Here is an 18,211-nt window from a genome sequence, read left to right as displayed (position 1 = left end):
AAAAGTGTGTCTTCATAATTCCTTTTTCATGCACTTAATGTTTCTCCCATCAACCCATACAGTTGTACAAATGTCATTTCAGCAGCGGTGACTCCGTGCAGGCCCCTAAGCACCAGGAAGCCATGACTGATCTGTCTGCCAGGGTGTGCCATGGCACCAACCTCCAGGGACACAGCTATCGTGGTTATTTGGGATCAGCCACCACGCCCCCTGAGCGGATACAGGATGGGCCCGCCTAATGTGAATTCTCACTTGTACGTAGTGTCCTAACTCAGAGCATCATGGCATGTGGTCCCAGCTATGCAAAGAATTCAGCCTGCAGCCTCTGGGTTGGGCTGTGGAGACCCAGTGTTGCTTGCTTAGGTCAGGATAGGGTTAGAGCAGGAAGCCAGGCCTCTGATTTCTTTCTCTCTTAGCTTTCCTAGGACTCGACTGTAGCAGAACGTCTTTAGCGTGCAAATGTCATCTATGTTATAGGAGCATTCATCTCTTTCAAGAGGGTGTTCAAAATTAAAGTGCTAACTTGCTTTGACTATGAGCGGATATGAGGAGAGGAAATGCTGCCTGTGAGGGCAGATACCCTCGTTACTTACCGGAAATACTGCTCTTGTGCCAAGTTGGGGTCTGTGATCATTAGAACAATCATTTCTCCTAACCCCCAAAAGCAAATTCTAGGTGAGAGTGTTTCATCTCTCTGGGTATGAATGTCAGAGCCTCAGTCGCCTGGCCCTCCTGCCCCCCAGAGCAGCACAGGAGTCCCCTGGGGGATTCTGAGGCAGTAGGTCTAGGGTGGGTCTGAGAGTCCACATTTTCACCTGATGGGGTTGCTGCTGCTGGACCGTGGACCGCACTGAATAGCAAGGCCTTCGAGCCTGATGTTTTCTGATTATGTGTCCTAGACAGGGACAGCTGGACAGAATGTGGGCTTTTAACTCTCAAAAAAGAATCCTGCCTTCCCCTCCCCCCAAAGCTGCCTCTTTCAATGTGTTTGGAAGGGTGGAGACTGGGTTTCTTGCTCTGTCACCTGGCCAGCATGCTTGGGTGCGATGGCAGCCTTTGGTGATGTCCTGGAATGGCCAGAGTGCATGTGAATAAGTGGGAGAGCCGCTGGTTCCCAGGGAGAAGGCTGGAAGAATAAACTTAGATCCTGTCTTACCTGCCACTGGGGAAGGGTGGGAAAGCGACAGACTTGAGCTTCTTGTCCTCTGCTGCTGATAGGCAGTTTTTGATGGTTTCTTCAAGCTGCTCTTCACATTTGTCAGAGCCCCACTGAGGCATGTGACAGTGGATGACAAATTTGGCTGCAAGTCCGCTGGATTGGCTAACGGCGGCTGTGACGGGAGAGACATGCTGCAGGTTATTTCCTAGTCTTCACCTTAAGTCAGGGGGCTAAGCCGGAAACTCACATGTACCTGTTAGATGGGTGTGTGTGTGTGTGTGGGGGGGGCAGACAAAGAGGCGATAGAGAAGGTGACAGGGCAACATTCTGTGTTTCCGATGGGGACTACGTTTACAGAGAGCAGAAGCTGTGTCAGAATTGCTTTGGACAGTCGGCACAAGCTTTGGATAAATGTGTTCCAGGCTGATGCGACGGTACCTGACTTTTATGTGGTCTGCCACCTACTCGCCCGGTCAGGCTACCTACTCACGATGGCTCCTGATCGAAGGTCCATCAGAATCATCTCTGGTGGTTGTGATAGGCTGAGGAATGGCCTCCCCCAAATGTCCACACCCTACTCCCTGGAACCTGTGTTACCTTACATGGCGAAATGGCCTTTGCAGATGTGATTCAGTGAGATTTTGGAGATGAGGAGATTATCCTCATAAGAGGGAGGCAGGGAGGTCAGGGTAGGAGAAGGTGATGCGATGATGGAGCAGAGATCGGAGAGATGTGGCCGGGGCTAAGGAATGTAGCAGCTTAGAAACAAGAGGCAGGAAACAGCTTCTCTGCGAAGGAGCCAGTCCTGTCAGCACCTTGATTTCAGTTTAACATTGCTTGTGGACTTCTGACCTCCACGACTCAAGAGAATAAATCTGTGTTGTTTGAAGGCACTAAATTTGCGGTAATTTGTTACAGCAGCGATAGGAAATGAATACAATGGCTTTTAGACTTCTAACAAATAGACATATCCAACCCCCAGCCCCTACCCTGAGACCCTGACTTAGCAGATTTGGTGCAGGACTTAAGCCAGTGACTTAGGCCCCTCCGGAAGTTGAGAGCCACGGCACTTGGCCATACCCTCCCTTAGGCAGGGATTGTCTTTTGTTCATCTCTACATACCTGAGGAGCCTACAGGGAGCAAGTGTTCACCTGGGTTGGACATGGGCCCCAGGTCCAACATGTGCCCAACAAAATCATCACTCACTCCCGAAACGCAATTCCCTTTTCTCCCTTTCTGTCACTGGTACTCCAGTCAACAGACCTGTCTCGTTCCAGGCCCATCTGCTTTATTTCCATCGCAACCTCCCACCCTGACCCATCCAGCTTCTCAGCTGAAATCAGGGTGCATCTTACAGCCACGGTCAGCCTGGACTGAGCTGAGTTCTTCCAGAGACAAGTGGCATTTGCTTCTATGTCACCTGGTGACACGACCAAACCAAAGTCATGTCCCACTCCCACTAATTTCCCTGCCTGAGGCTCTTGGGCCGCCCTGGATTCCGCTGTAAATCTGCAGGATTACTGGCATGTTGTTCAAATTCTCTAGTGAGGCTCTTTCCCCCACTTGGTCCACCCAATGCCAAGGTCAAGATTCATGCCTGCTGCCTTTTCTGCATGGTGGGTTCATGTCTTGCTTATTCTTAAACTGAACGTGTCCTGGCTTTCTGTGGCGTCTCCTACTAGACACCCCATCTTGGAAATCTATTCTTTCTTAATGGTATATGCAATAGGGCATATTTGACAAGAGATGGTGTTTTGAACCTAAGTGAACCTGATGAATTATATCCCCCTTTCCAGATTCACCTCCACCAGTCCCTTCTTTCCAGGTAACTACCACCCCCAGGCCGTGGAGACTTAGGCCTAACAGAGTTATACCAATTTCTTAGCTCATGATTGTTCCCTGCAGCCTTCTCCTTCCTCCTGGATTCACTTGATTCTCCCAGTGAGGCCTCTGCAGACCTTCGAGTGAGTGTCTGTGGATTTCTGACCCCCAACTTTTACAGGTCTGAAATTGTGCATCTTTCATTTCCCCTCTTGAATAATAACAAGGTAACGTGGAATTCTTGGTTGACAGGTTTTCCCCCTCAGTGTCTCCCAGCATCCTTTGTAGCTGATGAGAAGTCCACCCTCAAGAGAACAACAGTCTTTACAAATGATCCGCCCTTACTTATGCGCTGCTTTTCAGGTTTCTCTTGATTTGTGAACTTCTGAAGTGTCACCACGATGGGCCAGGTTTTGGATTTATTTTCATGTATTATACTCAACATTTTCAACCTGAGGAGTCATGGGTTTCATTTGGGAAAAATTTCAGCCATGATCTTTTTAAATACTGCTTCTCTACCTACTACTTTCTGCCTCTGGGACTTGAAGTGTGCTGGAGCCTCTCGTTCTATGTAGAGCAGCCATTTTCTTTTCCTTTCCACCCTGCCAGGCAGTTTGCTGGGGCCTCCCCCAGCACCCCCAGTCCAGACCAATCTTATGTGGCCAATTCAGGGCTCTGAGTCATGGTCATGTAGGGGTGCAGTAGACCCAGACATTGAGCCAGTGGTCAATGTGGCCCCAGGCCTGAGCAAGGGGCTCCCCGCTCCCTTTGGCTACCCTAGATTTCACACAAGCTACAGCCCTGGGTGGTGGTCAGAACTAAAGGCTGTGGGAGTTTTACCCATCACCGAGCCTGGCTCTGGGACCCTCCAAAAGTGAGGTGACTCCGGTCCCATCACCATCCTGTTGGTTCTGCGTATTCGCAGGCCTGGAGCCCAGTGTCTGCAGCTTAGACCTCCCGGGCTGCTGCCACATGCAGCTCGCCTATCCCTGCGCACAGGTAGGTTTGTCTTCTATTTCAATGTAACTCTGTCTCAAAATGTTAAAAAAGAAACTATTATTGGGGAGTGGTGGGTGCAAACTGTAAAGCGTAGACTCATGTTCTTTCTTAACTGGACGCCCCCATTACTTTTCCAGCAATCAGATCAAATCGCGAGAGTCCCCAGCTCAGACTTTAAAAGGTGCCCCTCTTGTCTATATAGGGTCTCCTACCCATTGCTCTCTGCTGACTCATGACCCGAACCTTCTCGCACACAACATCCTTAAGGCCACGAGGTCCTTGTGCCTGATGGGTCTTACACCCTTAGGGAGCCTTCCCTACTCCCCCAAGCAGAGGGCAAGCTTGGTCGTCCTGTTTCCCTCTCTCTGTGCCCCACTGGTGTGCCTGCGTTCCCTCCTAGACTGGCCAGTGCTTGAGAGCAGGAGGGGGTTTATTGTCTTTGGAGCCCCCCCATCAGGGTAGCAGTTGGCAGTGACCCTATGGTTACTGGGGTCACCCAGTGGTGTCGGTGGGGACATAGATTTGAAGTAGGACCCGCTTGCCAAAAAATTACCTCAAAATCTTGAAAACACTTGTTTAAACAAAAACTTGTGCACAAATACTCATACTAGCTCTCTTCACAACAGCTAAAGGTGGAAACAACGCAAGTGAGGAATGGATACACAAAATAAAATACTATTCAGCGATAAAAAGGAACAAGTTCTGATGCATGCTACCTCAACATGCATGAACCTCAAAAAATTATGTGAAAGAAGTCAGACACAGAAGGTCACATACTGTATGACTCCCTCTATATGACATGTCTGGAACAGGCAAATCCATAGAGACAGAAGGAGATTAGTGGCTGTCATGGGGGGGCGGAGGGGAATGACTGCTTAACATAAAGTTACCCAATAGTTCTAAACCATTTTTGGGGTGGCTTGATGCAAACTGACTTGAACTATCCAGACACTTTATAGTCCCCACAGCATATGAAATGATCCACATGGACCTGCTCAAATTAAAAAAACAGCTTTCTAATTAGTTATGTCGTGTTTTGCTTTGTAAACTGAATATGTGTGGAGCTGGAGAAGAAGTTGGTGAGGCTGCGCTGGGAACATGGGCGCAGTTCACACTCACCTTCAGCAACTTCCAAAGGGCCTTGGGATTTGCGGAGCTCCTTTACCGTTTCCAAGAACTCTTTCCCCCCAGCCTTTTCCAAGGCCTTACCTGTGAAGGAGAACAAAATTGTGCCTGTTCGTTTCAATGTCATTAATTATACTGTTTGACATACTTTCCGTAAGCCAGGGAGAAAACAAACAAACCACACTTAGAAAGTAGAAATCAACCTTTGCAACGGAAATCGTGGTTTGCTAGTGGTCACTGATGGCAGAGGCCTCTGGCTTCTGTCCAGCAGAACTTAGATTCTAGCAAGTCTTAAAAGACCTTTTTACGGGGTGATTTGGCCATAAAGCAGTCTCACAACATGACTCCTGAAGATCTTTTCTTTTTTTTTAAATTGAGGCTGCAGTGTTCTCTTCTCTGGGCGCACTGTTGTTTGGTTAAATTCAATGTGTTGATTTGACGGCAGCACCTATACTGGGGGGCATCTCACAGACCCTCTTGGCATCAGCTCCTAAGCCTGGTTCGAGAGGCTTAGGAGAGGCACCCTTGGGAACACAGCCACAACGGGGAGGCCAGGAGCAAAGTGACCGATGGCTCAGCAGGAAGCTCTGGGTGGAGAGCTCAGGGGTCCTGTTCCCATCTCCCCACCACCAATGTGTTCCAAGTCCTCGGGATCACAGGATAGACACAGGCCCAGGGTAGCCTGGAATGTTGCTCCCCCATCTGGGCCTCGATTTTCAATGGAAAAATGTAGAGATCTGAGAGGCTAATTGCTAAGGACCTTCCTATTGGGAGATCCTTTGAGTCCTTGAAGTTAGGACAATTCCCTACTCAATATTTCAGGGTTGTGCTTCTACAGAGGCCAAGTGGAATCCCCCGGAAAAGGCAGGACTCTACCTCTGGCCCAGCAGGAACCCCATGTCTATGTCCCAGGGGATCGTGATGCCCTAGAGATGACTTGTGGGTGTTTTGTCCAGAACAGTATGACTGTTGCTTTTGGGTGGGAGGTGAAGAATTTCCTCTCATGTATTTCCATCTTTTACTGAATCTGGTGATTTGAATGTCCGGGGCAAGTCTCAGCTTTCTCTCTTTGTGGCTATAATTATTATTATTATTATTATTATTATTCAGTTCAGAGGTTTCCCTAGAGGCTGGGTGAAGGGGCCTCCCCACTCCCCACTCAGACACTCAAGTATATGTGGAGAGCCACAGTGCCTTGTGAAGATCAATTAGGAAAAATGTCTGTTACAGCAGTCACTCTCTCCTGGGGTGGGGATGGGGAGGGGTTTCTTCATTAACGTGCTTGGGTTTCAACAACACAATTTGGAAATGGTGATCGCAGGCTGTACCTAGTGCCTGTAAGTCTCCTTTCTGGCCCTCAGACTCCTGGCCAGTTTTGATCTGCTGGGTCACAGAAGCCTGGAGGAGGCCATGTAATCAAAGCCAGTACCAAGTCCACGCGGAGAATCAGGGGAAATAGGTCTAAGCAGCTTCTCTCTGCATTCAGGTCAGGGGCCAGATGGGAACATGTAACAGGCAACGAGGACATCTAAGAATAAAGCAGCCTGGAGGGTGGATGAGGGGACTCTCTGTGGAAGCATTCCAGTGAAGAAATGAAGAAGGAATGCTAGAATTAGCACATCCCCACTTTGCAGCCCCTAACGAACAGGTAAACGTAGAATAGGAGCACCCATGGGGGCAACCAATGGGCCTTACCTACGTCCCGATGGGAGGATATTCCATCAGTGACCAAGTGGTCTTGCCCAAAGTTTTTGAACCTGAATCTTTTTAAGCGTCTACATCAACAAATAAATTGAAAAGACAAAAACAAAACACCCCCAAAACCTATGGGTTGTAAGAGACTTAAGTCTCTTAAAAGACTTATCAACCAATGTGGACTTATTTGGATCCTGAATCAAATAAGCAAATTAAAAAAAAGATTGACATTTATGATGCAACTGGAATGTGAACACTGTTGATATTAATTTTGGGTTTGATAATGGTATTATGGTTATGTTGTTAAAAAAGTAGCCTTCCTCATTCAGAAATATTCAGATAAAATGATCTGATGTCCGGGGAGATGGGGGGAGGGGACAGAGCTGAAAAAGACTTGGTCATGGGTTGATAATTATTGCACCCGAGTGCCTAGGGTTTCATTACACTCCTCTGCTATTTCTGTGTGTGCTTGAACTTTCCTGCAATAGCATACAATGTTTTAAAAAGAATAAATCAGAACCTTATTTGCATGGGGTTAATGGTTTGGGTGAGGGTGGCAGAGCATGGAACCATCGTGGGGAGACTCCTTCTAACAATACAGCAACAATACAAACTATCATTTATGAAATGCTTATGAGCCCTGCACTGTGCTAAGCTCCATCCAGGTGTTGTTTAATCTTCACAGCACCTCCATGGGTCACGTACTATTGTTACCCTCACTGACAGGTGAAGAAACAGGTTCAGAGAGTTAAGAAACCTGCCTGAAGTGTCACATCTCGGAAGTGATCTGTAAAATCCAGGACACAGACCCAGGCTGACTCCAGAACCTCCTCGCTGGGACCTGAGCTCCAGGTTTTGCTCCAATACCAGAACTCTTTCTATTCTACCACTACCCTGCCACTTAAAAATAAAATGAAACATCTTTATTGTTTTCTTGATATAAAAATGCAACTGTAGGAACGATAGATTAGGACAGTGCCACTTGTTTTGTTCATGAGAAGCTAGGACACACTTCGAAACAGAGCTCAAGAGTAAGGCCACTAGGGGCGTCTTCCCACAGAGGTGTGGACTTGGCAGTTGGTGGGCCCTGAGCTGGGTTTGAAGAGTGAAGGAGGAATTTGCACCATCTCTCTTTCTCTGCAAGAGAAGTCCTGTATCTCTGTAATGAATTTCTTTTTTCCCCTCAGGGCTGTCCTACTTCCTTTACAGCAAAGTAAGTGACCTCTGATGCCAAGTGGGAAACATAAGTAAGCCTAGAAGCCCGGGGCCCGTGGTGCTACCATGTAGGGCAGAACTGCCGCAAATCACCTACGTCTGAAGCAAGCCCTGCATCCCAGGGACAAAGCCCTTTCTTTGCTCACTTCACTCTTCCTTCCTTCTTTCTTTCTTTTCTTCCTTCCTTCCTCCCTCCCTCCCGCCCATCCTCCCTCCCTCCTTTCCTTCCTTCCTTGCTTTCTTTTTTTTGTATCGGTATATATTTATTCTTTTTTTTTAAAAGTTAGTGTCAGGTGTACAAAGCAATGTAATAGTTAGACATTTAAACCCCTCATAAAGTCATAACCCACCTCCACCCTACTACCCCTCGGACATCTTATATAGCTGTTACAATACCATTGACTATCTTCCCTATGTTGTACTCCACATCCCGCGACTATATATACCGACATATGTAGTTATAGCTGGCATTCAGTATTATTCTACTTCAGCCGTTCAGGTGTACAGCACATTGGTCAGGCATCTACAGTCTATGAAGCGATCCCCCATAAGTCCAGTGCCCATCTGGCACCTTACATGATCTTTACAATATTGTGATTATATGCCCCATACTGTATTAACTATCAATTTATATTTCTTAATGCCTTCACCTTTTTCACCCTGCCCCCAACCCCATTCCCATCTATCACCCTGATAGGTCTAGTACCGATCTGACACCATACCTAGTTATTACAATATTATTGTATATATTCCTTATACTATTCCATACATCCCCATGACTACTGTATAAAAACCAATTTGTACTTCTTAATCCCTTCCCCTTTCACCTGTCCTTAACCCCCCTCCCATATTAAAGAAGTGCCTCTAAGATTCCTTGTAATACTGTTTTGGTGGTGATGAACTCCTTTTTCTTGTCTGGAAAGCTCCTTATTGGTCCTTCAGTTCTAAATGACAGCCTTTCTGGGTACAGCAATCTTGGTTGTATGTTGTTCCTTTTCATCACTTGGAATATTTCTTGCCACTCCCTTCTTCCCTACAAAGTTTCTGTTGAGAAATCAGCTGACAGTCTTATGGGGGCCCCCTTGTAGGTAACTAACGGCTTTTCTCTTGCTTCTTTTAAAGATTCTCTTTGTCTTTAACCTTTGGCGTTTTAATTATGAGGTGTCTTGGTGTGGGCCTCTTTGGGTTTATCTTGTTTGGGACTTTCTGTGCTCCCTGGGCTTGTATGTCCATTTCCTTCACTGGGTTAGGGAAGTTTTCTGTCATTATTTCTTCAAATAGGTTTTCAATTCCTTACTCTCTCTCTTCTCCTTCTGGTACCCCTATAATGCGAATGTTGGCATGCTTGATATTGTCCCGGAGGCCCCTTAAACTGTCCTCAATTTTTTGGATTATTTTTTTCTTTTTGCTGTTCTGGCTGGGTGTTTTCTGCTACCTTGTCATCTACATTGTTGGTTGGATCCTCTGCTTCATCTAATCTACTGTTGATTTCCTGTAATATACTCTTCATTTCCGTTATTGTTTCCTTTATTTCTGACTGGTTCTTTTTTCATAGTTTCCATCTCCATTTTTATGAGATCACTGAGCGTTCTTATAACCAGTGCTTGGAGCTCTGCGTCTAATAGATTGCTTATCTCTGTTTCACTTAGTTCTTTTTCTGGAGCTTTGTTCTGTTCTTTCATTTGTTCTGTTTTTTCTTGTTTCTTTGTCTCCCCATTTTGGCTGCCTCCCTGTGTTTGTTTCTATGTATTAGGTGGGGCTGCTATGTCTTCCGGTCTTAGTAGAGTGTCCTTACGTAGTAGGTGTGCTGTGGGGTTCAGTGGCGCAGTCTTTCTGGTCACCTGAGCCACTCACTCCAGGTGTGTCCCTTGTGTGTGCCCTCCTCTTGTAGTTGAGCCTTGGTTGATAATGGCACATCAGTGGGAGGGACTGACCCTCGGGCTCACTGGTTGTGAGGACTGGCCTTGACTACAGTGGAAGATTTGTTGTGCAGGGGCTGATCCTACAGAGCAGGGCCTGCCCCAGCAGCACTCTGCTGCCTGCCCAATCCGCCCCTTGGGTGTGTCGTACTTGGAGTTGACTGGGTGATGCTCCAGCTAGTTTTGAAGCTGGCCACAGGGGGTACCAGCCCCAGGACCACCTTGCAGGGGATACATTGTAGGTCTACTTCAGCCACAGCCCATGCCCCACCTGGCGTCACCCAGCAGGAGTGTGGGGACAGAGCCCCAGAAAGCAGTTTCTAGGCCCTGGACCTCACGTGGAAAGGTGCTGGCACAGGTAGTAGATGGCCATCAGCTGTGACTAGTTGGCCATCAGCTGTGACTAGTTGGCCATCAGCTGTGACTAGTTGGCCATCAGCTGTAACCAGTTAGCCATTAGCCACTGATATAACTTCCGTGGCAATGCTGGGAGGTGGTTGGTTGGCAGAGAAGCGGACGGTGGATCGCGCATCACGTGGAGCCTGCTTCCTGTATCTCCAACCCAACTGCCAGCGAGACTATAGTGGTATGAAACCCCCATCCATGGCTCCGTGGGTGTTCCTTTTTGGCCTCGTCATATCCTATGTTCTTGTGCGGGGAGTGGGACCAGAGGCCTCACATGACACATGGCACAGCGAGCAGGGTACAGCACTAGCCAGAATCCCCAAAGAGGTAATGGAGCAGTTTATAAGTGTGAAAGCTCAGCTTCGGGAGGCCCGTGAGGAGTGGTGCAGGGAACGGGTGGAGCGGTCTGCCTGGGAGACTCGGGCCTCCGGATGGCACACCACCCTCTTGGCCATAGAAGGCGTTGCCTTCCTTTTGGCAATCTGCTGCTGCTGTAGGCTCCGAGGGTTGTGGACATCTTGCACCGACGCCACCACCCACTCGGACACCTGGCACGGCGAGTAGGATTACAGCCAGGTAGAAATGTCTGACTCTGGGCAGGAGGACAGGTGGCCCCCACACAGTGTGTGGCACCCGGTACCCACTGTTCTCAGGAGTTGGACCCCCGAGGAGGGGTGGAAGGACATGGATGGCTCTCCGGCCAGCAGGGAGAGGACCCTGCAGGTTCTAGCTGAGCGGTTGTTGGAGGAGGCGAAGGAGACAGCCGGCCGCGTGGGCTGGGTGTCCCTCACTCGCTGGCAAGTGGATTACATTGGGCTCCTGCCTAAGGCCCACAATGCGATATATGCGTTCACAGCACTGGACACTGCTACGGGGTTGATGTTTGCTTGGCCGTTTCCAGCTGCGGATCAGTGGCATACAGTGGTTGCTCTTACACGGCTGTGCGCCCTCTATGGGCGCCCCCAAGTCATTGAAAGTGACAGGGGTACTCATTTTACGGGGCAAGAGGTGCAGCGCTGGGCTGCCAGGATGGACGTGCAATGGTTGTTTCATGCTCTGTATAACCCACAAGCAGCTGGCATGATTGAACACTACAACGGCCTTTTGAAGCAAGGCCTCTAGGTGTCAAAACACCCTCCACAATGCGCAACTGGGTCTCTCGTCTGTGGGACGTCTTGAGAGTCCTGAATGAGAGACCACGGAAGGGAGGGCCGGCACCAGTAGAAACTCTGCTGCATCGAACAGCCGCTCCCATTCAATTACAAGTTACCACCAGTGAGACTCTGTTAAAGCCAGGCTACGGCAGGAATGGAAACATTATGCTGCCAGCACCCACATGCTTGAAAAGCAGGGGAACGGCAGCAATGGACTTGGCCCTGGTGGGTCAAAAGCTCCCACTGTCGGTGGTTGGGCCTGATAGCCCCACGGGGGGCTGGTTTGACCCATGATTTTCAAGTGATGGCAGGGGTGCAGTGGCCACCGCAAGTGACTGTGGTATAGGGAGGTTCCGATACTGGGACGATTTTGCGGGGAACCTATGTGCTCTCATTATGGCCTGTTATGGGGTCCCCTGTTCTGTTACATGTTGAAACTATGCAAGGGACCCCCAGCACTGCCATAAAGGTCTGGTACCACAAACCGGGAAAAGTGCCGGTGGCAGCGACCCTCCTTCCTCAGGACAAAAAGCTAGCATGTATCCTTCCAGATGGAAGGGATTTGCCATTGTTGGTTCCTATGACTACTATTTCTTTCTGCCTGTAGGTGCATATAGACCAATAAGACACAGGGCCCCTCTCAGAAGACGCTTGTTGCGTAGATTGTGAGGCGAGATCCTGTAGGGGTGGAGTGTGGGGACACAGTCCCAGAGAGCAGTTTCTAGACTCTCGACCTCACGTGGAAAGGTGCTGGCTCAGGTAGTAGACGGCCATCAGCTGTAACCAATTAGCCATTAGCCACTGATATAACTTCCGTTGCAACGCGGGGGGTGGGGGATTGGTTGGTTGGCAGAGAAGCGGATGGCGGATTGGGCATTGTGTGGCCCCTGCTTCCTGTGTCTCCACCCAGCCACCAGCGAGACTATAGTGGTATGAACCCCACATCCATGACGCCGTTGGTGTTCCTTTTTGGCCTCGTCATATGCTGTGTTCTTATGCAGGGAGCGGGACCAGAGACCTCACATAACAGGGAGCCAGAAAGAAATCCGCAGATGTCTGCAGCCCGTCCTGTGCTTGGAAGAGCCTTGAGAGGCCAAGCCGCGAACCAAGGCCGGCTGCCACTCGTGCCAGCTTAGGACTGCTCAACCAGAGGTACAGGACACGCTCAAGCCAGATGCTGCTTGTCTGGGTCCTGCAAATCTTTGAGAGACCCCAGGAAAGTCTGCAGCTTGAGCCAAGGCAGGTGGTCTGCATGAAAAAGCCCTGGAAGCAGTCTGGGTGTGCCTGTAAGTTGGGCGGGGACATGTCTCAAATCTCCAGGGCGGCGAACGAATGGAGGAGACTCAGAAATATCAGCCACTTGTGTTCAGGCACCAGGAAGGGGGAAGGCTCAACAAAGAAACAATGGCCTGTGGCAGCTCCTCTGTCCAGTTGAAAGCTGCCTCTCCAGCCCCTGTCCCAAGCCAGACAACTCAATTCCCCACCATTTGTCCCTGCTGCCTTTCCTGCTGCTGCCCCAGCCCTGGAGCTCAGAGTGAGTGATTCCATTGGTGGGTAAGTCCACGCGCAGTCCCTTTAAGAGGAGCACCTGTGAGTACAGCCGCCCTCGGTCTCACTCAGGCACAATGTCCGCTGGTTTTCACAGTCAGAAATTATGAGGACTTCTCTCCCCCGCACAGGAACCCTGGGCTGCGGTGGGGCTGGTATCTCTAGCGCCTTTAAGGGATGGGGGGGGACCCCCACAGCTGAAATAACCCTCCTGGTCTTTAATGGTAATACGTGGGTGTGGGACAAGCCCGTGCCATTTCTGACCTTCCTACCAGTCTGGCTTTTTCTGCAAGTCTTTAGTTGAAAGGCTTCAGTTCAGCTTGATTTTAGGCGATTCTCGATAATGGATGTTTTGTAGATTAGTTGTAATTTTTGATGTAGTTGTGAGAAGGTAAACACAGCATTACTGCGCCTTCTTGGTTGTCCAATCTAGAGAATGTCTCACTTCACTCTTTCAATGCAAAGTTTAGGGTACTTCTGTCTTGTGAAAATGTGTAAGATGGTGACCATGCTGTATGCTATTATTTCTAGTGCCCTTGATGGCTGTGGAGACAGAGCCAGGAGTGCAGTGTCCAGGCTCTCAGCCTCACGTGGAAAGGTGCTGGCTCAGGTAGTAAACGGCCATCAGCTGTGATTGCAGGACCATCAGCTGTGGCTAGTTGGCCGTCAGTTGTAACCAGTGAGCCATTGGCCAATAATATAACTGCCATGGCTACGCTAGCAGCAAATGGGGGCTAGCAAGAAGATGGTGGCTGGGCTGGCAAGCACGGATTGCAGCTAGCAAGTGAGGTTGGTTGGCAGAGAGAAGTGGACGGCAAGTTGTGGATAGTGTGGCTCCTGCTTCCTATGTCTCCAACCCAGCCGCCAGCAAGAATATAGTGGTATGGCTCCCCTATCTATGGCTCCGTGGGTGTTCCTGGTGGCCTCACTATGTCCTGCGTTCTTGTGTGGGAAGCCGGACCAGAGACCCCGCATGCCGCCCCGCATGACAATAGCTTACCTTCCCACGTGCCTCCACCTAGCCTGGTAATAGCTCATGCCTTAAAGACAACCTAACCTTTTCCAGATTTCGATTTCTTTTTTACCAATGGTGTTCTCAATATTGAAGCTTAAAATATATGTAGAGTTTTACACAAAATCTGTAGAACAACGTTTAAAGCAGTACTACTCATTATAGTCTAAACTGGAAACTATATTCAAATACTCCCAATGGTAGAATGGATCAATAAATTGTGGCATATTCCTACAGTGGAATATTATACAGCAAAAAAGAAAGAAAGAATGAATTAATGAACTACAACCACACACATCAATATGGGTGGATTTCACAAATACAAAGTTGAGCAAAAGGAGTGAGACACAAAAGATGTACTGCATGATTTCATTCATATAAAATCCAAAACAGATGACACCCATCTATGCTGTTAGAAGACAGGATAGTGGGTACTCATGCCTGGAATGGTGACTGGGCGCAGGGAAGATGGGGACTTCTGGGGGTGCTGGTAAGGTTCATGATGAAGGTGCTTGTTACAAAGCTGTGCTCACTTTGAGAAAAATTCACCAAATTGTGCACTAATGATCTGTTTGTATATAACACTTCAATAAAAATTTCAAAAATATGCAGATTTGAAACAAAATTAGTTACTCTCTCATAATGCTATTCAAGTACATACAAAGGCAGAGTTTGATATGGGGATATCCAGTTGACAATGACAAACTTCGTAAGAACTTGCACAAACAGTAGACTATACTATGGTACTTCTACCAAAGTCTCAGGACCTTACCTATATCTTCTTTGAGGTCAATTTCGGCTGTGGTTGGGTGGACAATGCCCTCTACTCGCATAGAGCCAATATGGCTGATGTCACTCTGGGTCAGGGACAGCTGCATTAGGGAGAAAAGATGGAGAGTGTGGGAAAGATTAAATCCTATTAAAAGTCTTCATATGTCACATTATATCTACTAATTCTCTCAATTATTTATACTGAATTGTCAATACAAGGGCTGTACTTGGAACAACTGTCTCAAGTTTCCCAGGTGTCTGATTTTCAATAGGCTCTTTTGAGCTCAGTGGATTTGATTTTTCGCTCTGAGGTTAGCAGCAAATCTCCTCTTCTAGGAGCAGAAATGGGACCTCCCCTCCCCTTCCTTTCCCTATAGACTTTGCTTTCGTTTCCATAGCCTTGGTGCTTGGTGACATATTCTTTGCGTGGCTCCTGTAAGGGAAGCCCAGGGCTTACCCTCTCCTCTCCCTTCAGTTCCCTGATCCTTCCCAGAGTAGCATAGACCTTTGGGGGAGGGGTGCAAAGCTGATGACCTTGCTTGAAAGAAGTGATGGGTTCCGGAATCCCAACCTGCCTATGTCTGGCCACCTTGCCTTCTTCTGGGGACCACATTGTTGGGGCTACACATGTGAAATGCTGCCGTATGTACTCATAGCTGAGTGGAATGGAGGCATTCTCCATTATCTCCCCATGTGAACAAGGATTTTATGTTCTACTAGATAAATGAGAGAAAGCATCACGTAACTATGGATGGTCCCTAGAGGGGACATAAATTCCACCTCTTTGCTTCCTTGCTTTCATCAGTGATGAATTAGGAACCTGCCACGTTTATGTTCTTATAACATGTTTTTCCCAGTTGCTTCAATAGAGGTTCACACTGTATTGTTGTCAGGCTGCAAACATTCAGCTACCAGAGATATAACTGTTTCCTCCTGGATCTTATTTCAGCCCCAGTTGACTTGATAGATAAATTGCCCTTTCCGTAAACTTTATGCTGTGGGAATGAATTATTTGCATGTCTGGCTGGGCTGCTGAAGACCGTTCAATGTATAGCCCTGTTTGTTTTCTTTCTGCAGCCGAGAAAGGCAAGCAGACTAAATTACTGGCAAATAATTCATCTCTAACACCAGGAATATTCAGGAAACATATTTCTATTTTCTTCCTTTGACAAATTACATTGAGCCATGTAAGAGAGACCTCTGAAAGGCTGTTTGAGAAAGTTAGCTATGAATATTTCGGTGGGCACAGAGATAACTTGGGCCTGGGGAATTTCTAGCAAAACCAGTAATGCCATCCTACCTGCTGACCAGAAAGACGCTCTCTGCTCACTTCTGGCTGACAAACATCAGTGTGAACAATTCTCAGCACTAGAGAACATGTTTACTCTCACAACACAGATGTTGCCCTTGCTCTTTAGTTTACACATGAATAATACAAGACCAAAGTGAAAATCGGATTAGGGGAGTCAGGGATGGATGAGGCATCATTGCTTGTAAACCGTGGGTTATAAAACTTCAGTCGTGCTTTACTACAGCGCCGCACAATTCTTTTTATTACCTTCTGCCCTAGAACAAGGCTCTTGGAAGACAGGATGGTGAATCCATCCCCTGGCCCATCTTCAGAGGTGGAATTTGAAGTTCCTTCTTTATCACTGTCCTTTGGTTTGGACTGTGGGTAGAAATCAAAAGGACAGATGGGAAATCATCCAGAAAAAGCCCTATGTGGCTTGATTAAGCTCTTCTCATGGCTGCCACCAACTCGGATATGAAAGGATATGGTTTAGGTGTTGTGTTCTGCTGTTCTCAATGGAGGGAAACAAGGGACAGCAATATGAGGGACAGAAAAAGGTGCTGCTAAAAATAAAGGGTGTTAAAGAATAATGTACCTGTCCTTGCTCAAACCTGGACACAGGTGTCATTCTTGCTCTTTTCAATGCCTGCAGCTTATCTTGACAAGCATCAGAACCAAGTGGGGTCATTCTAGCACATGGCTCAACCCCCTTTCTCCCCGGGATTTCCCGGGAGCACCGTGGCAATGCAGTGAGCTCTTCTGTGTTATTATGGAGGTCTGTGGAACGAAGCTTTGAAACAGTGCTGTCCAATGAAGCTTCCTGCAGTCATGGGAAGGTCCTGCAACTGTGCTCAGTGCGATGGAGTACTCGGCTGGTGCAACCGAGGAACACATTTTAAATTTGATTTAGTTTTAATTAATTCAAATTCACAGTGAAATAGCCCCGTGTGGCTAGCAGTTACCACGCTGGGCAGCACATGAAAGGAATGATCCACAAATGGCATCTCTGAGCTACAGCTACTTAGCATGTTAGGTTGTCCAAAACACCTGAAATCCCATTGACTTCGGCACATCTCTAGGGGAGACTAGGGATATTGTAGTGTGCAACGTGGAGCTCTGGAGCGATGAAAAGTAGAGTTCCAGGAACTCATCTCTCACCTAAGGTTTCGGTGGGGGCAGTGGAAGGGACCTGGAAATAGGAAAACCACCCTCGCGTTGGCTTTGGAAATCTCTAGCAGACCCTGCCTGATGATTTGAGCTCTAGTCTCAAGGGCCCTTTGTTCATCTCCATGGACATTCTGGTCCTTCTCTCCCAGCACCAAGCTGTGGAGCGTCCCCAGTTCTTCAGCAATGCTGGCTACGCCCTCATCGTTTGATCTTTCAACTTTCCTTCTGTTCTGAGCGTTCCTGGCTCAGATAACAACCTGGCTCACCTTTTTGGATGTTCGTGGTTTGGCAGCCTTGGATTTCTTGCCCCCCTTCTTGCCTGATGTGGCTTTTCTTCCTCTTTTCTCTGGGGGAGGGGAGAGGATGGTTTCCGACTTGCCTTTGGTCCCCCGCTTTTTGGCCAGCAGTTCGGGGTGAATTCTGGGCAGGACGCCGCCGCTGGCAATGGTCACTCCTTTTAGCAGCTGAAGAGACAAACACAGGCGCTCAGACAGCAGGGGGTGGCTGACTCTGGATTGCATAGTTCTAACAGATCAAAACAACGGTTAAGTCTGGTCTTCACTTTCCCAAAGACACCGCATAATACACAGTTTAATTGGCTTTCCTTGTTTCCCTTTCAGAGCGTATCTCTGTAGGTACCAAGGCCTCCCGTGATTTTGCACGGAAAGCAAAATAAGCAAAGCAAAAGGAAAGGGCATAGAAATTGAAACCAGTGATATCACCCAGGGCTTTGGAATTCCAGACATAACAGGGGATAAAGAGCTTCACACATGGGGAGCACAGCTTGACAAAATGAGGTTCAAAGGTCGACCCTTAGGGCTGGACCCAGTTAACAACAGGCTAGTGATCATGCATTTCATTAGTAAAATATATTTAACCAGGCACCTCCCAATTGATATCTGTTTAACTAATCGGCATGTCCTTCTCCA

At 48.1% G+C, this 18,211-nt stretch overlaps 1 protein-coding gene across 1 annotated transcript in view; it reads right to left on the bottom strand.

The window, feature by feature from the left end:
• The window catches only part of MACROH2A2 (macroH2A.2 histone), a 58,967-nt gene that overhangs the window by 1,217 nt on the left and 39,539 nt on the right, over positions 1 to 18,211 (bottom strand). The window contains exons 4-8 of the mRNA XM_081074252.1: positions 17,549 to 17,746; positions 16,383 to 16,493; positions 14,826 to 14,925; positions 5,100 to 5,189; positions 1,157 to 1,331 (exon numbers count right to left, since the gene is read on the bottom strand). Of these exons, the coding sequence (XP_080930378.1) occupies positions 1,157 to 1,331; positions 5,100 to 5,189; positions 14,826 to 14,925; positions 16,383 to 16,493; positions 17,549 to 17,746 (674 nt within the window). The remainder of the gene's footprint in view (positions 1 to 1,156; positions 1,332 to 5,099; positions 5,190 to 14,825; positions 14,926 to 16,382; positions 16,494 to 17,548; positions 17,747 to 18,211) is intronic.

Source organism: Rhinolophus hipposideros (genome assembly GCF_964194185.1).
Source record: "Rhinolophus hipposideros genome assembly, chromosome: 15".
NCBI classification, from domain to species: Eukaryota; Metazoa; Chordata; class Mammalia; order Chiroptera; family Rhinolophidae; genus Rhinolophus; species Rhinolophus hipposideros.
Note: the sequence above shows the minus strand (reverse complement) of the source record. Positions and strands in the feature narration are given on the sequence as shown.